This window comes from Trachemys scripta, chromosome 5 (assembly GCF_013100865.1).
Source record: "Trachemys scripta elegans isolate TJP31775 chromosome 5, CAS_Tse_1.0, whole genome shotgun sequence".
In the NCBI taxonomy this organism is placed as follows: domain Eukaryota; kingdom Metazoa; phylum Chordata; order Testudines; family Emydidae; genus Trachemys; species Trachemys scripta.
In genome coordinates this window covers 53,511,472-53,536,033 of record NC_048302.1, presented here as the reverse complement: position 1 = coordinate 53,536,033, position 24,562 = coordinate 53,511,472, and the positions used below count along the sequence as shown (strand labels likewise).

Below are 24,562 nucleotides of genomic sequence, written 5' to 3'. Positions count from 1 at the left end.
ATGGCTGTCTTGAATGTTTAGACAATATTGTCTCATTGTTTCCTTGTACTCTCCCATGTCTCTGTCTCGTCTTTTACTTGGATTGTAAGCTCTTTGGGGCAGGGACTATCTTTCTGTTCTACTGGGTGTTGGTACAGAGTTGAGCTCAAAGGGGTCTTGGTCCATGCTTAGGAGTCCTCGGTGCTACTGTAATACTACTACTAACAATGATAATAAAACGTTTAGTTTCCTTGCGTCCATCATAATTTTATATTTCCTTTTATAACAGGTGAAGCGTGGAAGGGACATCTCCCCATTTTACAGATGGGAAACTGAGGTTCAGGGAGAAGAAGGCCCTGATCCAAATTCCACCAAAGTCAATAGAAAGACTAAGGATATGTCTACACAATGATTAAATAGCCGCAGCGGCCCAGGTCAGCTGACTCGGGCTTGCGGGGCTCAGGCTGCAGGCCTGTAAAATTGCAGGGTAGATGTTTGGGGTCAGACCTCAGCCCGAGCCCAAACATCCACCCTGCAATTTTACAGCCCGAGCCCCGCAAACCAAAGTCAGCTGACCCAGGCCAGCCATGGGTGTGTAATTGCTATGTAGACATACGCTAATTCAGTGGCTCTCAACCTTTCCAGAGTAGTGTACCCTTTTCGGGAGTCTGATTTGTCTTGTGTACACGCAAGTATCACCTCACTTAAAGACTACTTGCTTACAAAAATCAGACATTAAAAATACAAAAAAGTGTCAAACTATTCCTGAAAAATTGCTTAACTTTCTCATTTTTACCATATAATTATAAAATAAATAGACTGGAATATAAATATTGTATTTACATTTTCAGTGTATAGTATACAGAACAGTATAAACAAGTCATTGTTTGTATGAAATTTTAGTTTGTACTGACTTTGCTAGTGCTTTTTATGTAGCCTGTTGTAAAACTAGGCAAAATATCTAGATGAGTTGATGTACCTCCTGGAAGACCTCTGCATACCCCCTGGGGTACGTATACCCTTGGTTGAGAACTGCCCTAGTTCTCTTCAGTGGCCTTTAGATCAGGCCCTAAAGCCCTGATTCAGCAAAACATTTAAGCACAAGTTCAAGTTCAAACTGCATTCTGTTCGGCAGTTATTTCCAGAATATTTTGATTGAGAGGACTGCACAAGGCTTGTGTGAGCTTTTGAACATTTCCATGGCCTCCTAAGTATTTGAATATGTTCTGTCCTCCCTTTAGCTGGGAAAATGTCCTAAGAAACTGGAGCCTATAAGGTGATTCACCAAGAGAGTGTAGTTTTTCCTTAAGATGAGAACTAGAGGAAGTAAAGTGGGGCTTTTTTTTTTTTTTTTTTACTGCTCAACTAAAATCTTTGCATTCAAATATTTAACTGTATCTGGATAACATTTCTTTAAATACACCAAGGAGTCTGGTGGCACCTTAAAGACTAACAGATTTATTTGGGCATAAGCTTTCGTGAGTAAAAACCTCACTTCTTCGGATGCATAGAGTGAAAGTTACATGCCTGCATCTGTAACTTTCACTCTATGCATCCGAAGAAGTGAGGTTTTTACTCACGAAAGCTTATGCCCAAATAAATCTGTTAGTCTTTAAGGTGCCACCAGACTCCTTGTTGTTTTTGTAGATACAGACTAACACGGCTACCCCCTGATACTATTTCTTTAAATGAGTGTCCAGGAGTCAAAATGTACAATCTTAGCTTTATTTCCTTAAGACACTATTTAAAATAACAAAACTGAATAAAAGTGACAATGACACTAAATCCAGGAAGATAAGTAAATGGATGGTTTGTAAGCTACCAGATACAACCTTGATGACATATTTTAGATGTTACATTGGAGGGTTTACTGTATATTTTATTTGCCTATCTTGCTGCAGCATCATGACATTTTTGTAGTTTCTTTTTTAAAAAAAATACTCTGCAACCAGATGAGAACATTCTCAAACACCAAACCAGTAAGCTGTTGCCAACATTAAATCAAGCAGAGTTAGCATAATGTTAAGAAACATGTTCTAATAGCAGAAGTCCTATTGCTGCTCAATGACTTAAGATTTTAATTTATTTATTTATTTAAATATAAAGGCATCCAAGCCTTCAGTACATTGGGATACAGAACACATCTGATCCAACTGTCTATGCATAAAGGACATAGTCGGGGACAACTGCTCATTTTAATATCTCACGTCTAAAGAGCAGAAAACTTTAAGAGTTTATAACTAGGTTTCTCATATAGGACCATTCTTTAAGCTTCTGCTGCATAAAATGTGCATGTTGTGGTATTAGTTTAGTTGTCTGGATTGTTTCCAAATACATACTTAAATGCTGAAAGGAAATAGTATATAGCACCATAAATATGCATTGCACATTACAAAACAGAGCTGCAAAAAACAACCACCTTGAAATATAAGGTCTTATCTACACTGTAGTTTTTAGCTACCTATGTAGCTATGCAGATATAATTGCTGGTACAAATCCCTAGTATAGATGCACTGCACAAATATAAGCCATGACGAACTACTAGTTCATTGCAGCCACCAGGGACGGCTCCAGGGTTTTTGCCATCCCAAGCGGTGGGGGGAGGAGGGGCAGGGGGAAGCCGCGATCGCGATGGGAGGCAGCTCCACCACGCCGCTTTCTTCTTTGGCGGGACTTCAGCAGCAGGTCCCTCCCTCCGAGACGGACCGCCACACTAGGGATTGTCACTGGTGCAACTACCTCTGTACAGCTACACCAGTGGTGACTAAAGCCTCCTGTGTAGACAAGTCCCAAATACTTAAGCATATGCTTAACTTAATTCATGTGAATACTTCCAGTGAACTGAATCTGACTACTCACACAAGCAAATAAAGCCTGTGCTTAAAAAGTGTTCGCAGGATTAGTGCCTTAAAAAGGCAAGAACAGAAGGAGGTGGTGCCAAACAAGGATTTTACATTTTAAGAGTGGAAAAAGAGGGGGAAACCAACACATCTGTAAAGTGCATGAAATGGATTTTAAAATTATGTATGTGTATTTAGAAAAAAAAAAAAAAACTATTGGTCACTAAAGTATAAGCCAAATTCTGAACCTTTCTAGAAAGAATACAGAAATGCAACTACAGAACTATAGTAAAGATTGTGCCAGTAGCTAGAGTTCAACTCTGATCTGGAAGGTCCAAATCACTGCTATGAAGTTTGTACACGTATATGCCACATTTTCCCACAGCGCTACATTCCACAGAAAGACACTTTGCTGCCCTAACGTGCTATTCCACTAATAAATATAATTATTCCTTTGTGGAACCACCTAGTAACAGCCACATACCATCTTCCCAATTGGTTGTCCCCCTTCTGAACCTCAAGGATATAAAGATGAAAGGATCTCTTTGAGAATGAAAATTCTGACTTGGCCAAATGGTTGCCTATATTTTTATTTTTTTGTGAGAATTACAAGTCTGCACATCGAGCCATATTTGCAAAAAAAGAGTTACCTGACTAATGTTGACCTTCAGAGCACTTTAGGATTCATTAATCTGCAAGCCTGTATAAAACACGTATGGAGAGGGTGAATGACTTACCTAATATTAAACTCAGTGGCCAAGCTAGGAGAAGATAGACCTCCTGACTCCCAGTCCTGTGTTCAGACCACCCTTCCCTATAGCCAAAGAACACGTTTACACATATTTATAGCCCCCAGCATGTGAAAGAGCAAGCTACTGTATTATCACTTCTCTTTGAAATTATGAATAGTCTGAGACATGACATTCATATTTGCTTAAGTTTAATAGGATACCAGCCATCTGATCATTTAATTACTAGACTTGTATGTTACTATCTAGATAAGAATTGAGAGTGAGAGAGAAAACTTACCAGGACTCTCCACCCGTTTGTAGTGGTAGGGATTGATGCAAACCTCCTTCTGTTTTGAACCGAAGGGAAACTCACAGCATTCCAGTGGTTTCAGTTCATGATGGCTCTGGAGGTCTGGCCAGCGCCACACTCTACAGTAAATCACATGTGGTAGCCCTTTCCGGTGCGAAACTTGAAGCCTGCCATCCAGGGAACGGGGAATTGTAACACAGTTGCTGGGCTGACCTGGACAGCTTAATGCTTTTTCCAGTTCCTCCATAGCACCTTTTTTCTTCTTTAGTTTTTTAACTAATGCATCAACAGCTTTCTCTGCCCATTTTTCTTCTTCATCCCCTTGCTTCCATCCCAGCAGCCTCTTAACTGCTGGGCTTGTGAAGGAGAATAAGCTTGTCACATTCATGGTGATCAACTCAGTCACACTGGATACCGAAGAAACAACAGAAAAGATTGCTCCCTGAAAAATGGACTCAGCAGATCTTGTATATAAATGGGCACCAAAGGTTTGCCTGGATTTATACTGTTCCCTTTGGCTTTCCGATTCTGAAGTCTCGAGAAACTGAAACTAACATTCCAGCTTGACAGAAGTGATCTTTGTGTTTCAAACTGAAGTCCAGCGCCTAAGGTGGGGAGGGGAGGGGGGGAAGAGGAGGGGACGGGGGAAGAGAGAAGAGAAAATTTGTTTTTAGTAAGTGACAACAATTAAACATGTCTAGATGTGAAACTGGAATGATAAAAACACACAAACCAAAAACCTCACATATCCAAGTGCTGACAGCCTTCAGAATCTGACTAAACTGGCAGCATCCAAGTTATTACAGAACATGGATCGATTTGTGCACATGACACTGGAAGAGGGGTTCTCAAATACTTCAGCGTGAACCACATCTTGACACTGAGTGAGTTTCACAGACCACTTCTCTTACCATTGACAATTGCACACATTTCCCTTTTTAAAATAAACCTAAATAAATTAAATCTGAAATTATGACAATTTATGTTAAGGCCTAAACTCACTATGATGATCAGTTGCATTAAATTTAATACTACACTGTACATGTGTGCTGCTGAAGTTTTTTAAAAAGGCAAATCACTGAAACAATAGAAGTCACTGGATAAGCACCAGGACTCAGAGTTTGTTGAAGTTCTAAACCAGCTTAAACATTATTATTATTAATTATTAACAACAACAGCAGCAGCCTGTTTTGCAGGTCCAAAAGAATATTTTCTTCATTTTAGTTTATTCAACTAATTCAGTTCAATGACTAGTGCATTCAAAATTAAGAAAATCAAATTGGAGTAAGAAAAAGCAGGAAAATTTCTCTTCTTATGTCCAAGAAAAAAAAAAAAAAAACCACCATGGTGTGAGCTGATGAGATCTACTAGTTCTAAAAAATCTTGAAGGACATAATAACCAGAAAAAATCAGTTAAATTCTCTAACTACAGATAGTATCTCCTCTGTTTATTAAAGATCAGTTTTAAATAAAAAACATGTTTGATTAGGTTTTGCCCCCTTTGGTGTAACCAGCACATTTAAAGTGATTTTACCGGGAAAAAAAAAAAAAAAAAAAAAAGGCTGGTTCAGTGCAGGGGTCTCAAACACGCAGCCCCCAGAGTTATTTCCTGTGGCCGCCAAGCTCCCCTCACTCCCTGCCTCCTCTCCCCTCCCTCTCCAGTGCGCCGTGTCCCCGCTCCTCTGCCTACAACTGTTTGGTGGCGCTTAGCGCTTTTGGTGGGGGGGAGAGGAGTGGGGAGCCATGTGCTCAGGGGAGGCAGAGAAGAGGCAGGGCAAGGGTGGGGACTTCAGTGAAGGGGCTGGAATGAGGGCAAGGAAGGGGTGGGGACTTCGGTGAAGGGGTTGGAATGAGGGCGAGGAAGGGGTGGGAAGAGGTGGGGCCTCATGGAAGGGATAGAGTGGGGGGGTTGGTGCAGGCTTTTGTATCTTTATATGAAAAGGTATCAGTGATGCAGCCCTTGGGCCAATGTAATCCTCATTTGGCCCTCATGTTGATTTGAGTTTGAGATCCCTGGTTTAGTGCATTTTAAAAGAAATCCAATTTCTATGCAAACAACTTGTTGCAAATCGAAAGTAAAAAATTAAGCTAGTAAATGAATCATTCACCATTTTCTAACAGTGAAAATATAAACAATAAGAACCTGAATAAATCTGTTAAAACTATATTACTGCTTAAATAAATGTCTGTAGATACAGTATATCTTCCTGGTTAGCAAAAAAAGTACCAAATTTAGTGTAAAAGCTATGTTTAGTTGAAAATCAATGTTTTAATGTTACCAGCCAATGAGAGTCAATCTGTCTTTATAAAAGAAAAAGGAAAAAAAAAAAAAAAAAAGCAAAACTACAATACATTAGTTAAATTAAGGTTTCCTTCTTGCTGATTTAAATCATGATTAAAATTTATGATTTAAATCAACCCACCCTGCCTTCCATTCACAAATTTAACAGCCCTATGGAGTTTATAGCAAATGCTTAGGTGGAAAAAGTATTTTTAGCTGTCTTCATCTTAGCAGCTGATAACAAGGAGAGCCAGCAGCACATGACCATCCAGCATTCTGCAGATCACCAGTGATATAGGGACCAGAGTTTGAAAGCCACTGCAACTAGAGAGTTTGTGAATACTGTGACCTGAAATAAATTAGGTCAGCTTGTTCATCTCAATAAATTATTTTTCAAAGACTGACTTAAAACTTAACACAAAAGATTTAAAACCAAGGATCTCTTTGTCAATACCCAGGTCACATTAAAAAAAAAATGCAAGCCACACATGCAGGCTGTAGAAAGTAGCCATCATGACTTCATATGGACCCCTCCCAGGGGCCACATGATAGTTTCAGGTTGTTATTTTAAATGATGAAAATAATTTTAGATAACTGGGGTAAACTGTTGCCATCTGGGGAAAAAAACAAGATGTAATCACATGCAGTTCTGAACAGAATCATACACCAAGTCTTCAGCATTAATTGTTGGTACATAACAAGAGATATCTTTAAAGTGACAGAAGCTATGTGTCACCAGATATATTTTTACATTTATTTAGTGGACTCTGCCAGAATGAGGATTTGTCACCAGTTTATTCAGTGGTTTTGCCATATGCATCAACATACCTGGAGTACTTTCAATTAAAATGAAACACCTTAAAGTATTTTGTCATGAAAATGTTCGGATAATGTTGCTCTTGAAGTTGTATGAAATATAAAATATGCAAAAAATAAATGTCAACACTGTTTATAACTCATCCAGGTCTGTACTTGGTGCTAGTTTATCCCACTCTTAAGAAAGCTTTAAGAATTCAAGTAATCAAATTTTGTATAGTATTGTCAATGAAATGGGAAGATTTTCATGAGCCTGGAACAAAATTAAGAATATATTCAGTTACCTGGACATTTGCTGTATTTGATGAACTCAAACTCAATTACTACCACTGAATGTGCTCTGGATATGATTTTTTATTCTTATGTGCACTGTGAAGTGTTCCATTAAGTGCTGTGATAAGTTAAGAACCTCATCATCAGAGCTACAAGTCTGGTTAGAGTATACTGGCAAGTAATGGAAGTTAGTCTTGACTCTCAGAATACTCTCCAATACGTAACAGAGAGAGAGAGAGAGAGAGAGAGAGAGAGAGAGAGAGAGAGAGATTTTCCTCCTTTCCCAAATGTGGCTGTGACTTCAGGGACACATCTAAAGTAACCAGCTGTTTGAGCTCTGATCAGATTTCCAAAACTGCACAGGCTAAAAGCATTCCTTTATAAAAAAAATTAAAAATAATAATAATAAAAAAAGGAACCTAACAGGTTAAAAGTTTCAATTTAAAAAGAGCCTTCTCTATGTTACTACAAGCTTAGGTTATTCCACATGAAATAATTTTGAAAGTTAACATTCCACTCTTTATGTTGTTGGTGTCACTAAGCATTACCCTTGGTAACTCAGGGGGGTGGAAGACCACGAGAGTCGATGAAGCCCCCCCACTCTAGGCCAAAGTGAACCAAAGCCCCTCCATGTTAAACTTTACTAACCTCACAGGCCAGCAGCTAGAAAGTGGTAGTGATAAGGGGAATCTACATGCTTCTAGCTGAAGGACAAAATAACTTGCAGAAGGGAACATTGAGAACAAGCTACACAGCCAAGGTTCTTTAATGTAACTGCTACAGGGGGAGGAAGGGGGGGAAGGTAGGGAAGGAGGGGCGGGGAGGAAGGAAAGGATAAAAAGGGAAAAACTGCTTGTATCAGAGCGCTTGATTTGAGACATGCTGGTCTCCTAGTGCCTATTCAGAGCTCTTGAATAAACTTTGTCTGCTTCTCCACCCTGGTGTGTTCATTGGCGCGAAGCACACCGGGCAACAAACCCCACTGTTACCCCCCTCAGGCCCTCTGTGCCAGCAACAATGTCAATCCTTCCAGATTGGACAATGAAAAAAAACACATCAGTTTCACTTTTATTTATAGTCTGCTTCCAGGTTCACATCCACTAGCACAATACTACATGTTTCTCATTAAGTTTTAGCCATTTGAATGTTTATTTCCTCTTTTTTTTTTTTTTTTTGAACTGTTTCCATTAGAATGGAGAGATTTTAAACTAATCAATTTTATTTTTACAAACCCTAAATCTTGGGCCTACATAATGGTGTCCTTTTAATGCCAGTTGCTGAACATTAACTAGTTGTGGGTATCTTCATTCGGGCTTCATTTATTGCTACTGAACTGCTTTAACACAATAGATCAAATCCTGCTTGCACAAACTAGTAGTCTCATTGATTCTAATGTGGAAGGTGAACAAGATTTGCAATTTTTTCTGCTTTCAAAAATAACTCCATCACGGTTTTAAAAAGTAAGTGTCATACCAAGGTATTCTGTACATTTAGCGGTGGCTAAAAACACACACACTATAGAAGCAAGGACTTGTACACTAGTTCTACAAGACTCAACAGGACTTATCCCACATTTATATTTCACCCATCTATACTACATTGCATAACAACAGACTAGGGCAGGGTTTTATGAACCACATTTCTACCCCTTCAAAATTCCTTTACATCCCAGTGGCAACTGCACAGAAAAAGTAATATTAGGAAAGCCTATATTTCTAGCCATCATTGAAGTGCATGAAATTTAGCAGCTGGAAATGCCAACATCATATGACTAGCCAGCTCCCTCCATGGACATGCACCATAGTCTGCTTTAGGACTGCTTCTTTTTAAAGTTACTTACATTTTGCTACACGGGATAATCTATTCAAAATAAATGGGACAAAGACAACACACATTTCTAAATTAATTGTGTTGAAACTGTTACACACTGAAGTCTGCTATGAACTGCTCTAACACTGAATTCTAGTGTCAAAACAGTATTAAACTAAGAAGAAGAAAAAAAAAAAAGATAGCATAGGTGGAGTTTTTTCATTTCCAAGAATTATAAAGTGTATCCATGGTTCTGAGCTTTTGCCAGTACATTCCGTTTTCCTTTCTACCACTTTTGGTTTTTGCAATGCATCATTTCCTGTATTACTTTTACACAAAGTGGTCTTATCAGTTTAAAGAGCAAAATAAAGTAACACGAGTCAGCAGATGACAGATTTTTCTCCTCTCTTCCCCAGAAAATACACGTGCCCTTCTCGGGGAAAAAAAGTGTCTGCGCAAGTCACTACCAGTCCTTGAAGATAAGTATGTTTATCCCAAAGGTATTGTACAATCAGAAAAATAAGATGATCTCCATATGTTCTTGACCCCGGTTTAAAGGAAATCTAGTTCCTGTCCAGTTAGCAACCAATCCTTGTGTCAAACCACACATACCTTTATTTGTGTATTCGGTCTATCTGTGGCTAAGCTGAAATCAACAAACTTGTTTCAAATGCAACTACCTCTTTGTATTCTTTCTTCACTTTAGCTAGCTTTTATTTAGTCTTTGGACCTTTCAGAAATACTTAAAAACAAGCAGTTTAAAACAAAACTGCCACAAACAGCTGTGTTATTTGCTTTGTATTTAAACAAAACTCAGCTAGGCAGCTTCCCTAACAGCGAGATTATTCTTTCTAGCATCCAATGAAGAGACAATTATAACTAAGAATCGGTCAGCAACACCGAGTGACTAGTTTGATGGTGAATATTTTACTGCCTTCAAGTGCCCACAAGACAGATTCCTACAGACCATCTTCATTTGGATAAGAGGTTGGTTTTTGGTGGGTGGGGAGAGGGGTCAGAACAATCAAATTACCACCCCTGATGGAGGAAGGGAACCAACCCCTAGCCCCAGGTTCAGACAAACAAGGAGGTAGCTTTGACTCTTGTACTGACTTTAGTGTTTACTTTAGTGCTCAGTGGGGCAGACAAAATAAAGAATTCCAGTAAAAAGGTTTTCAAATGAGTACAATTCAATAAAAACCAAACAAATTCAGGCATAAAAATTGTGAGACTGCCAAGGGGGAGTGGAAATCAAGGAAATCCACACAACCCCTAAGAGAGGTTTTTTTTTCCCCCCATTCATTTTTCCACACCTAGTTCCATGGTTCTTTTCTCAATCTTCATTAGTTATTAATGGCATAAAGAGATAATACAACAAGGGGTTTTAATTTGCTTCTTAGCAAATAGTCATTTGATTCACTTCTCTGAAAGAAGCTCACATCTTTACAGCTAGGGTGACCAGACAGCAAGTGTGAAAAATCAGGCGGGGGGGGGGGGGGGGGGGGGATAATAGGAGCCTATACAAGAAAAAGACCCAAAAATCGGGACTGTTCCTATAAAATCAGAACATCTGGTCACCCTATTTACAGGGATTCGTTTCTTTCAATACAATATTTAGCACTTGCAACAGAAAGAGTGGCTCCTCTCTGCTTTTGGTTCCCACTTTGCTCCCTGCAAAAATATTTTCCCCACACAAAACTATGCCCTGGTCTACACATAAAATTTAGAGCAACCTAGTTACAGCACTCAAGGGGGTGAAAAATTCATACACCACCCCTGAGTGTTGTAGTAAGTTGACCTAACCCCACGTAATGTAGACCTGGCTAGGTCAACAGAAGAATTCTTCTTTTGACCTAGCTACTACCACTTGGAGAGGGGGATTACCTACCTCAATGGAAATACCTTCCATCTACATAGGGAGCATCTACACTATGGCACTACTGCTATGCTGCTGTAGTAACCATACCAAAGTTAGTAGCTTCTCAGCTAAAAGGTGCTGCAACAGAACAAGACAGCATGAAAGCTTAGTTTATAAAAAGCTCTCCCTTTGCCCCCCATTCTTGCAGCAATCAGTGAAAAGATTTGTTTTTAATTCATGTTGGAACTAGATCATGGGAGAATTGAATTGTCACTGATTCAATTATAGCTGTAGGTGTATATATGGGGTATGAGCTATTAATATAAATACCATGGATCAGAGTACTGCACTGCAACGAACCACAGAATTTCTCTCATTTGTGTAAATTTTACACAATCTGTATATTAATTTTTGTGTGGAACATTACAGAAGAGAACAGACCATTTTTCACACCTCCTCTAAACTCGTACCCTCTTAGGATCCTTTAAGTGTGGCCAACTATGCATACCCAATCTTTAGGCTGACCAGACAGCAAGTATGAAAAATCGGGACAGAGGGTGGGGGGTAATAGACGCCTATATATGACAAAGCCCCAAAAATCAGGACTGTCCCTATAAAATCGGGACATCTGGTCACCCTACCAATCTTCCTTCAGTGGGAGCGGAGAGAAGTCCTCAAAGTGGGCAACAAGAGATTTTATTGTTGGTAACACAAGCTTACCCTTCTGAGCTACAGATTCTGATAACTTTACTTACACTAAAGAGCAACTTCACAAGTGCTCCTGGTGAAGTCACTGAGATTACTCAGGGAGTGAAGTACCATCCAATGGGCCCAAATTAATAGCAAAAACAAGCTAAGTCCTGAAAGAACAGAAAAGCCTCTAAACCAAATAATTTGGACTACAGCCTGTCAGTTTTACAGACAGTCAGTTCAGATAAACTCAATTTATGACCATTTTATAATTAAAAAAAATAATCAAAGCTTATAACATAAGCTTGTAAATCACAAGATAAGCATTTTAGATGCCAAATTCAGTACTAAAAAAAAAAAAAAAATCAAGAGGTAAAAAGGGGAAAATGTGTCTTTCCTTTTATCTTAAAGCCCCTAGTGTGATTTTTTTTAAGTAAACACAGAGATCATTCCCTTTCCTGACAGTAAGAACTGTCTTTAAAAAACAGGTGTTGTTTACAACACTAACAAACACACATCTGTGTGGGTGTGTTAATACACACAAAGGCAGGATAGCTGAAACCTCTTCCTATATTTAGATCTGTCTGGTCAGCTCTAATTGCATAATTTAATCAGGACCCTCTGCAGCGGAAATACATCCATATTCATCACAGGCATCAAAGGAAACATCTTTACAAACTATATCCTTTTACAAACCAACACATGGTCCCACGCCATTCTCCCAATTGTTTAATTCCTCCTTTGGGAAGGGCACGGAATTTTATTTCTTTTTATCAGTTGAAAAAAAAAATCACTTCCCTCTAATTCTGCAGGGTAGGGCAGGAGGGGTTTCCTTCACAGGTGAGCTGAATAAAACTTGTTGATTTGTCACTTTCAGGAATTTTTATTTTTTAAATGGTTAAAATGTACATTTAAAAGGCAAAGGAAAATTTGAGAAGCCAGATCATATGTTAAAATCAAGTTTGTAAAACACAAGATTTATTTTGTCTAATTCCAGAAGGCAGCATAGTCCAGTGCATATGACATGGGACTGGGAGATGGAATAGAACCATAGCCTGCTGGTCCATTTTAGGATTTGCCTACAATGGGATATTTTGCATCAGAATAGCTATATCAAATGCAAACCCAGTGAAGCTGCAATGACTTTTTACACTAGTACAATGAAACTTCACAAAGGGATTGCACTGGTGCCTCTACATAGTACCAAAACCAAAGTGTAGAAAAGCCCTAGAACTTTTCTAAAGTCTGATCCTGATCTCATGTATCAGAGATTAAGTAATTTATCTCTGCACCTCAGCCTCCTCATCTCTAAAATGGGGACACTGCTTTACCAAAGTACACAAGACAAAATCTGAAGGAAAAACATAAATGTATTTATACAGTAGGATATGTTTTAATCAAAGCTCAGCAACACAAACAGGCTCCTCAAAACCATGCCAATATTATTTTTAAATAATCCTTTAAAATATCTGCTTTTAATAATTATCTTTACAAACTCTTGAAATAGCTCCTTCCCTTCCATTTTACTACTAAATTTTTTTTAAATGCTATGCATGTAGCTATGTTTATCTCCAAAGCATCTTAGCAAGAAAATTCTCTAAGTTATTTTTTTCAATGTATAGAATCAATTTTATAAAACTTTAAATCACCTTTATATTAAATACAATATAGATCAGTCATTACTCTATCTCCTCAGCTACTTCATTTTAAAGAAAGATCTTTGTTTCATTAAATCCTTCAGTTAAATTGTCCAGCAGTCCCTTTAAGTGTTGTAATAAGAACCCATCTGACCCACAAATGTAGCATTCTGGACAAAGAAAGTGTTTAAAGACAATATAGCTTCAAAAGCCAAGTTTATACAACCACTGAAATAAACAACAAGATCTGCCAGATTTCCACCCTCCAATGAAAAGTCTGTTTAACTACTGCACGGCATTAGTGGTCTCTTGAAAACCAGGACTGGACTTCCATATTTCATTAGACCAGCTCAGTCTGGGCTTACAGAATAATCAGTGAATAGCAGCTACACTTTCAAATTGCAGAAAGTGTTCTTTGGCACTATCTTTTATTCAATATTTGTCAATCCACCTGAGTATGCCATACTCTTAACAAGCAAAAAAAAAAAAAAAGGCAAAGATGGGAAAGTTTGGAATTTCTTTATAGCTCATAAAAGGAAGATTGTTTTTAAATTGGAGATTTACAGGAGAAACAGCATATCCATGCGTCCACACAGTGCTTGGTAGCCTCAAGGAAGACCAGATCAGAAAGCTTAGCTATTCATATTCAGATCATTCATAAACAAACAAACAAAAAAACCCCAAAACAAAAAAACAAAACGAAACCAACCAACCTACTAGATCCCAGGTGGTAGTGATCAAAACTCCTGTTGTGATGTGAGAACAAACATATTGGGCTTGTCTATGCTAGAAAGTTATATTGTTTTAACTATACCAGCATAATCCCCCTAATGTGGATGTTTGTCAGTAAAAGGTGCCTTACGCCATGTGAAAGGGGGAATAATTATACTTTATATAAGCCACCTTTGTACCACTATAAATGCAGAAACACTAGGGCTTTTACCAGTATAACTACTGGTTTAAGAAAAAAACACACCCACAACCAACCAATCACACCCTTAACCAAAACAGTTCTACTGAAGTATAGACCACTGTTATCAGTTTATCCCCAAATTGGCAAATGACCCCTGGACACAAAGACACCATTTGAGACTGGTACCTTGTGGGTAAGCAAGGGCAAAGACTGAATAGGTGGGAAAAATCAAGACAATCTCATTCCTTGAGGTAGTCCCTCCATATGAGAGTTAAGGCACTAAACTTAACTATAGACCAGACCTAACTCTTTTACCAGCATTGTTATGCAGGTTAGGAAAGCAATTTTTTTTTACACTTACATAGTTAAGCCAGTAAAAGCCCTAGAGTAGATGCAGCAATAGAGGCAATGTTACCTAATGGCTAGGGACTTGGAAGACCTGGGTTCTATTCCCAGCTCTGCCACAGACCTGTTGGGTGACCTTCAGCAAGTTATTTCACCCGTGCCTCAGTTTCCCCACCTTTAAAATGGGAATAGTGATACTTTGGTAAAGTTCTATGAGATCTACTGATGAAAAATGCTATACAAAAACTAGATTATTATAGCTTATGCTGGTCCCCTGAAATGGCATAAGCTATACCAGCATAAACACTTGTATATTGATAAAATTGCATCCACATTAGAGCTATACCAGTACAATCACACCAGCAAAACCCTTACTATTGCCCAAAGCAACTGTCCCACACCATGCAGGGGGGTGGCAACATAGCTATAGGCAATTTGGCATTGACAAGAATCATGCTGCTATTACTGCAGGGCCCAAGGACAAGTGCACTCAGGCTGAAACCTGCAGCACAAGCCTGTACTACTCTCATTGATCTCAACCAGTCCTATGACAAATGGAGACTTTGTAATCACTGCCTCCAAAGAATGATACAGCAAGGGTCCATGAACCTTGGATGTGCGCCTCCTTTTTAATCACAAACAGAAGGGCACAGGCCTATATTTGAGGAATAAAATAAAGCTAGAAAATTGATGAATGAAGCAAAAATACCTATCACACCCTGAAATCAAGGTATATACACACACAATTGCATGCCTGCTGTTTTCCTCTGTCCTGGACATTAAGGCCTTGGAGGATTTTGTTCCAAGGGATGGAGGCACTGATATACAGACAGTAGCGAATAGATCATACAGCGCACTGCAACAGGATAATTTTAAAGGAAGTGAAAAAACATGCCCCTGCTATGCTTACAGGAAATATAGATGTTTTACAATAAAAGGAAACTGTTACAGTATATTCTCCTGGTCTTCTGGTTGCTTCTGTGGGTTATTTTGTTTATGTTCTAGGAACAGGAATCAAGACAAGTAAGTCACTAGATATCATTTTCTTATCTGAGCTTCTCCATTATTAATGTGCCCTACATTATTCTAAACCAAGAAATATTACTTGGGATGCTGTGTGCACTTGCACCTTTTTCACACTAATTGACTGACAGCAGACAATCAGTTCTCCTCCAGGACAACTGCAGAACTTCAGTGAGCTCCACTAACATGTAACTGATTAGTTACTGACACTTTCTGACTTAGCTAGGAATAGTCACATGCTAAATCAGGTCCTCTCTCCTTTGCAGATAGACCCATATAAAGCTAAGGACAAGAACTGAATTGCATGAGTTTTTGCTAACTGGTCATGCCAATATCTTTTCCTGCCTCACCACCACCACCACATGCTGACAACTTGTGCTTAAACTTTTATAGTAACAGGTGTTCAAGATGATGTACTCTGTGCAGATCCCATTGTATGTGTACATACACCCCGCATGTGCAAGATCACAGACTTGTGACCAGCAGCGTCTGTTGAGGCCGTGCATATGTCCTACGCCTCCTCATGCTCCTGTACAAGGGCATAAGGATGGGGCAGTTGCAACAATCTCTCAGTTCCCTTACAATTTGAAGCCGGTGATAGTTAAGAAGGGCAAAATAAACAAGTGTGGCGATAGTCTGGATGGTCTGGTTCTATCTACATAAGAAAGCAAACTCCTGGAGCACGTGTAGTAGTTTCTTCTTTTAGTGGTGGTTTCAGCAAGAGGACAGGAAGCTTGATCGACAGTTTAAATAAAATCTGAGAACACCTCAGGAAAGAACTTCAGGTGAGGTCTCAGCACTAACTTGTTCCTGTGGAGAGTTATAATTGAGATTGGCCATAAGCATTTGAAGCTCGCTCACTCACTCTCAGCTGAAGTCAGAGCCCACCAACAAAACCAAACTTCAGAGCGAGGTCATGTGCGGAACATTCTGAGAAGGACCACACTGAGGTCCCAGGTTCTCTGACTGGTGATGTAAAAGTTTGTTGATAAACTATAATACCATGGGGTGAGAAACAACCAAATAACTATACAGACCAATGGCAAGGTGAAATTGCCATGAGGTAGCCTAAATAGAGCTGAGTGAAAGTGCAGCCTGCTTCAAGCATAAGAGGTAGTCATGAGTCTTTGGTTCTAAGCAGGGTCCAGATCATGCTTGGCCACCTGTATTGAGAACCTCTTCCATGACTACCATCCATCTGATGATATTTCCCTATTCTGAACAAGAATTTCCTGGACCTGGAGGAAGCAGACCCTATTTGTGGTACTCAGCCAACCAACAGCCAAACTGTCAGATACAGTGACTCCGGGTCTGGATATAGTATCAGGCAGTGGCGCTGTGAGATCAGGTCCAGACAGCCCAGAAGCTGGATTGGTGACTGAATGGATATTTTTAAGAGATCTGTCAGCCAAAATTGCCTTAGCCAAAAGAGAGGCAATGAGAATGACCATGGCCTTATCTCTGCTGATGTTGGAAATCACCCTGGAAATTAGGTGAACAGGTAGAAAGGCATAGAGCAAACCTCCATCCCATTGTAGGAATGGGCTTATTCCACCTAAACAACAAAATTTATAAAATATGGCATTGTCCTTGCTGGCAAACAAGTCTAGCAGGAGAATCCTCAAAGACAGAATATCAGCTCCACTATCGATCTGTGCAAGGATTATTCATTGGTTGGTCACAGATTGTCTGCTCAGGACATCCACCAAGTTAGAATAATAATAGTAATATTAGGGTTGGAAGAGACCTCAGGTGGTCATCTAGTCCAATCCCCTGCTCAAAGCAGGACCAATGCCAACTAAATCATCCCATCCAAGGCTTTTGTCAAGCCGGGCCTTAAAAACCTCTAAGGATGGAGATTCCACCACCTCCCTAGGTAACCCATTCCAGTGCTTCACCACCCTCCTAGTGAAATAGTGTTTCCTAATATCCAATCTAGACCTCCTCCACTGCAACTTGACACCATTGCTCCTTGTTCCATCATCTGCCACCACTGAGAACAACCTAGCTACATCCTCTTTGGAATCCCCCTTCAGGTAGCTGAAGGCTGCTATCAAATCCCCCCTCACTCTTCTCTTCTGCAGACTAAATGACCCCAGTTCCCTCAACCTCTCCTCAGAAGTCATGTGCTCCCGCCCCCTAATCATTTTCGCTGCCCTCTGCTGGACTCTCTCCAATTTGTCTATATCCCTTCTGTAGTGGGGGGTCCAAAACTGGACGCAATATTCCAGGTGTGGCCTCACCAGTGTGGAATAGAGGGGAATAATCCCTTCCCTCGATCTGCTGGCAATGCTCCTACTAACACAGCCCAATATGCCATTAACCTTCTTGGCAACCAGGGCACGCTGCTGACTCATATCCAGCTTCTTGTCGACTGTAATCCCCAGGTCCTTTTCTGCAGAACTACTGCTTAGCTGGTCGGTCCCCAGCCTGTAGTTGTGCATGGGATTCTTTCTTCCTAAGTGCAGGACTCTGCACTTGTCCTTATTGACCCTCATTAGATTTCTTTTGGCCCAATCCTCCAATTTGTCTAGGTCACTCTGGACCCTATCCCTACCCCCCAGCATATCTACCTCTCCCCCAGCATAGTGTCATCTGCGAACTTGCTGAGGGTGCAATCCGTGCCATCCTCCAGATTATTAATGAAGATATTGAACAAAACCGGCCCCAGGACTGACCCTTGGGGCACTCCGCTTGATACCAGCTGCCAACATGGAGCCACTGATCACTACCCTAGGATCTAGCCAGCTTTCTATCCACTTTATAGTTCATTCATCCATTCCATACTTTTTTAACTTGCTGGCAAGAATACTGTGGGAGACCGTATCAAAAGCTTTGCTAAAGTCAAGATATATCCACTGCTTTCCCCATATCTACAGAGCCAGTTCTCTCATCATAGAAGACAATCAGATTGTTGTTGACTGTCAAGAGGTGAAGGGCCATTGGTATCAGTCTGTTCCCCAGCAAGACATTAGACAGGATGGTTTCAGTGCTCCCAGCATGTCATTGCAGAGCTGGCTTGGCGGTTGGACCCAACAAACACATTGAGAGAGGTACCCTCCCTGACAAAGACCTGTTGGGTCAGGCTGGGGTGTTCACTGGACCATCTACGAATTCAAAGGACCTAATCCGTAGACTTTTCTGGAGTTAAGAGATGACTGTCCTGGAGCACAGAGCTATCAGGCTGGCTGTGTGGAGCTCTAGCATGTCCTCTGGAATTTGGTAGTGCAAAACTTCATGGACAACACAGCTATGTGCTGCATTAAAAAAAGGGGGGGGGGGGAGCGGGCGCACCTTCTCTCCCCTGTGGTCTGGGAGGCCCGCTAGTTCCAGACTTGCTGGAGGGGCTGCAGGTGAAGTCCGGTAAGCCATGGTGTCATGTACATGCTGACATTTGGCTAATATTGCAAGACAAATCCATGTTGTCGTAGTCTGTTTTAATGTCAGCTGAAGAATGAATGGACGTAATGTCTGGAACCTGTCCTTCTCAGGTGGATATGCATTTTCAGATCTGGAGTTCAGCACGGTTCCTATGAGGGAGCAAGAGATGATTTTTTTTTTATTATTATTGTTATTTTTCATTATCCACCAGCAGGCCCAGCTGAGTGAACAGGGATAGAGCACATTTCAAACTCGCTGCAGTCTCCTGCTGTGACTTCCCTCTGAGCAGCTGGTCATCCGGATAGGGGTAGAAGTAAATGCCCTGGCTTCTCAGGTGGGCCACTAGCACCAGTACACATTTTGTGAAGACTCTTGGTGCTGTGGAGAGCTTGAATAGCAGTATCTTGTACAGGTATTGAGTTTGCTCCCCCCACAATGTAGTTCCCCAGTGATCTGAGGGTGGCCCTAGCATCCTTTAAGGAGCAGAGCACTCATCAGTTCTTTTATTGAAGATCTCCACCTCCTTCAAATGGAAGGTCTTGTATGATGTCCTGGATCTTTCCTGATGCTAAAAGCCAGGAGGCCCGCCTCATGGGCACAGCCAGTGCCATCAACCTGGCCATCAGAGGCATTGATGGCTGCCTGTAAGGCTGTTCTGGCAGGCAGCTGGCTTTCTCTAATGATCTCCTTTAACTCCTCCCCAGCATCCTGTGACACTTGCTTCAAGAGGAGAGGGATCTCTGGCAAACTCTAGGGTCACTCTTAAAGGATAGCAGGGAAGTATTCCTGCTTGACACTGGGAAGAAGGTATAGTGTGGTGATGGGGAGAAGTATTCTTTAAACAGTGGGGCTGAGGGGTGATGTCTCTGCTTCAGAGTCCAGTGCTCTTAAGGCCCCCAGAGGGGATCTTGATGGCTCCTGGGAGTGGACCTTCATCCCATAATCACCACAGTAAATAATTCATCGGTGCCATTTTACTTAGTGCCACCCTCCAGGCACAGATTTAGGCATCCTGTCCTTGGAAGAGCGATTTGTTTTCTCCTCTCTATGGGCAGTACCTCTCTATGCTGGGAGCTGTGTCTGGCTTTGCTTGGCCCTTCTTTTCAGCCTCATCTTTGTGTTGAGGCACCAGTGCAAGGTCCAACAATAGCTGTTGACTGAGGAGCCAGTGCAGAGGCCGAGGCCAGCGCTGAGTTTATTGGCACAGATGTCAGAATGGCAGCAGTTTCGGGGTTGAGATAGCAGCAGTTGGAGCTGACAGCCATGGTGCTAGGGTAATCAGTAAATTTGACCGATATCTATTTTGACAGTTTTCTTCTCTGCCTTCCTTTGCAAGACTCCTTATGTGGTGTCTGCTTGGAGGGGCACTTGCCGAAAACTACCATTTGAGTTCCTTGGAGGTGCATGTCTCCTCCAGGTGTGACGTGATACACTAATGCACATCAATCGCTCAAGTAGACATAGTTGCAGCCATATATCCCTAGACTTGCAAGTCCTCGATGAGAAGGATATACACATCTAGTACTTACCAGGGATGTGGCTCTCTCCCAGACAGAAAAGACATAGGCCAGGGGTTCTCAATCTTCTTCTTTCTGAGCCCCCCCCCCCCCCCCAACATGCTATAAAAACTCCACAGCCCACGTATGCCACAGCAACTGTTTATCTGCATATAAAAGCCAGGACCAGCATTAGTGGGTAGCAAGCAGGGCAACTGCCCAGGGCCCCATGTCACAGAGGGCACTGTGAAGCTAAGTTGCTCAGGCTTCAACTTCAGCCCTGGATGGCAGGGCTTGGGGCCCCAGGCTACAGCCCCATGCAGCGGGGCAAGGGGTATGAGTCCACAGCAGGTCAGAAAGGGCTTCAATCTTGAAGGCTGAGAGTCCAACATGGCAGTTGACAAGACATCACCCAGCTGTACCTGAGGAAATGGGGGAAATCTTCCTGTTTGTTGGGCGGTCTTTGTTTTGTTCTTTGTCAGAAGTTTCCAAACGATATAGGTAAATAAGTATTTCTTCAAACTATGCGTAAAAGAGGAGTCTGAAGTAAGAGAAGGGTAGCAGGTCAAACAGTCACCAGGTTCCATCTTGCTGCCATGGACAGTAAGGGGGAACTGCAGGAGGGTCAAGGCTGCTCCACCCTTTATCCCCTTGTACAGGAGCATGAGGTGGCACAGATCACACTCATGGCACTGAAACACCTAGTAAAAAAAATCCGATCTTTGGGCACCTACATATTCAAAGAGCCACCTAAGCTTTCATTTACACGAAACAAATAACTCCCTCACCCAACAGTGCACAAAGATGGCTTTAAATAATAAATCGAAGGTTTTGTCTACATTAGATAACTAGTTTGTTCCCCCTCAATCACTTGAAATAAATGCACTTTACATCCATACAAAGAGTTTCTTCCTGCAATAATCAGGGGCTCTAAGGGATGTTCCAAACAGGCCTTGATTTTCAGGGATAAACAACTGAGTCTGAATTATTTCAGTGCCCATGCAGACCAAGCTGCCTGATAAAGTGTTTAAAATAGTTCTCCCACCATTGGGGGACAGGGAATGTTCAGAATAGAGCTATCAACTGCAACTCACAGCTGCCTCTGCCAACAAACCTTCTGCAGTTCAACACTCCTACCATTCCACTCTCCACCTATTGAAATACTCACCTCTCCATAGGTCTCTTCAGCTTTTCCCCCAACCTCCAAACTCATGTCCACAACTGTACAACCACCTGTGGTTTGGTAAATGCAAGCCCCATTCTGAAGGTTCACTTGGGGTTGATCAAATTGTGACCTGTAGTTACAAAGCCGGGGTAGACTATTTTTGTCAAGGTCCAAGATCTCTTGATCCAGGTATAGTCAAGGTCCAGACGCCAGAGAAAAACAACAACAACAAGTAAATAAAAAGATCTGGGGGTCCATTCAAAAGCACCTGGCAGTCTGGATTTGACCCCCAGTCTGCCTATTGCCTACCCCTGACTAAGCCAACTGTGGTTTGCCAGCTGGTGAGAGCATTAGTGCAATGATAAAAGGTCAATTCTAGGAGATATCAGTCCAAGGGCTTGTCTACATTACCTGCTTGATCGACGGGCAGCGACTGATCCAGCAGGGATCGATTTATTGCATCTAGTCTAGACATGATAAATCGACTGCTGAGCGCTCTCCCGTCAACTCCAGTACTCCACCAGGGAGAGAGCTGCAGGCTGAGTCGACAGGAGAGTGTCAGCCATCGACTTACCGCAGTGAAGACACCATGGTAAAGTACATTAAGTACATCGACTTCAGCTACGTTATTCACGTGGCTGAAGTTGCGTAGCTTAAATCGAATCCCTCCCCCCACCCCTGCCGAGTGTAGACCAGGCCTAAGATGGCTCCACTGTCCCTTGCCCCATTACTGACTCCCAGCCTGAGAAAAGTGCCCACTTTCCCTGCAACAGTGCTGTTCTATTAAAGAGGGCAAGCACTAATTGAACAACATCCCGCCACCCAAAAAAAGGCAGAGACCAGCCTTCCCACCTGCCAGTTAGCCAGGAGATTGAGAAGGGGGAACCCTGGTGGAAAAATAGGGCCTTTTCTGTGGGAACATTCTGAGGGGCTTAGGTGCCCCTCCCCTCACCTTCCCCCACTACTCTACTCCCAGTCCACAAGCCACAAGTCGTTTGCCAGATGAGGACACAAGTGGGTAGCATTTCTGGTGGGGAGAATGGGAAGAAGTGGAAGTGGGTGCATGGTCAGGAAGGGACTCTCAGTCAATAAACTATGGAAAGTTCAGTGGCAGATTTGTCCGAGGCTTTAGGACAGTCATATCAAGGCTAGGTTCTAGGTGCACTACAAATGTTAATAATGGTGTACCCAACTATGTCAGGTATCTGATTACATCTGACAGGGCTTTATGCAGTTCTGTCTACACAGCAGGATATATAAGCCAGGGACATACTTATGAACTATCTGTTAATAAGAGCTGATTGGAAAATATTTGTCCTTTATTTGCAATGGAAAAAGTATTGACTTTTGAAAATTTTCAATCAGCTCAATTGACTATTATATGGAAAAAAGCTGTGTGTGGATTCAGCCATATTATTACCTTCTTACAAATTTAAAAAAAAAAAAAAAAAAAAGTGGTTCAGCCATTTTACCACTACTTTGTGTGCAAAAGCAGTTAAGCAGATTTCCCCCCCCAAAAAATACCGTCTTGAACAAGTTATTCACCTCAAATAAACAAATCCATAGGTCCGATACCGAACTGATAGGTGACTAGAGAAGTTCTGTGATGCTTCTAAAACTGTCTAGTCCAACCATTCAATTCATTAGGACAGTAACAGTACTGGTTACCCTAAAACTACATCCAAACAAAACACACATAGCCAGTTTAAAATACAAGTAGACATTTTTCCTAATCATTGACACTATTACCTATTGCAACACTTAAATGGCAAGCACTTGTAGAATTGTAAAATGACTCTTACAATAAGACAGCACTGCAATACAATTGTGTCTTTATATACAAAAACATTCAAAATACATCGTCCATATCCATATTTTAATAATAATTATAGATTAACATGATTTCTCTGAAATGATACAGGGTTTGCCACTACCAGTCCCTCTGACATATAAAGATGCTTCACTGTCTATACAGAAAAATGGGGAGGGAAGTCAAACCTCTCTGGGGTGGTTTGTTTTGTTTTGTTTTGTGTGGGTTTATTTAATTTATTTATTTATTAAATAGCAAATCTCAGGTTCTCCCTTCTCTCTCTTAGCTAGAAACGCTGGCATATTTGGGACTGTAACAAAATCTCCCTCCCAGCAAATGGAGGAATAAAAAGTATTCTTTTTAAACTGGTGGTTCATTCAAATGCCCCAATCAGGATCCCACCTGTGTTAGGAGAGGTGCAAACACAGGATGACACTACCCCCAGCTTAAGGAGTTTACAATTGCAAATTATTAAACAAATTTCAAGGAAGCAGAAAATATATTTAAATAAATTTGAGGCCGTTTATACAGATAATAAGTGGCAAAAAAAAGTGTTTCTTTAAAGGTGACCCAAAAAGCAAATGCAATTGCTTCCTAAATTTCCGTATGAGAAAGATCTCAAAAGGCCTTGAAAAAGGCAGGAGGCGGTTTATCAATTCCCTGGACTCTGTAGTACTTGAAACTCATTAGCTTACAGTGGTATATCATCATCAAACATCTTACTCCTCCCTCTTTCCTTCATTAGCAGATGTTTGTAGTAAAGCCAGCCTTTGTTTTTAAGAGGACTCCTAAATGGATTCTTAAAAGTTCTGCCAGCAACTTTAAAATTAGTTCCCCCTTTGTTTTAAGTAGCAAGAGAAAGGCTTTTCTACTGATCACAAGCCATCAGATAAATTTAACAGTATTATTTTGAAAAGAGTAAATATGTTCTACCTTAGTCCAGGTCCACATATGGAAGGCATTACCAATATTCTAGGATGGATGAAGCTTATCATGGCAAAACTGCACTTTTATCAGTATAGCTATATCAGTTCCATTTAGGCTATGTCCACACCGTGCTTTAGTCGCTATAACTTTTGTTGGTCAAGGGTGTGAAAAAAACCCACTCCCTTAAACAACAAAAGTTAATGACGAAAAGCGCCAGTGTGGACAGTGCTTTGCTGGTGGGAGACACGCTCCTAGCAACAAAGCTACCACCCCTCGTT

At 41.1% G+C, this 24,562-nt stretch overlaps 1 protein-coding gene across 1 annotated transcript in view; it reads right to left on the bottom strand.

The window, feature by feature from the left end:
- The window catches only part of SMAD1 (SMAD family member 1), a 71,221-nt gene that overhangs the window by 34,502 nt on the left and 12,157 nt on the right, over positions 1-24,562 (bottom strand). The window contains exon 2 of the mRNA XM_034771817.1: positions 3,849-4,465. Coding sequence (XP_034627708.1) covers positions 3,849-4,248 — 400 coding nt within the window. The 5' untranslated portion in view covers positions 4,249-4,465. The remainder of the gene's footprint in view (positions 1-3,848; positions 4,466-24,562) is intronic.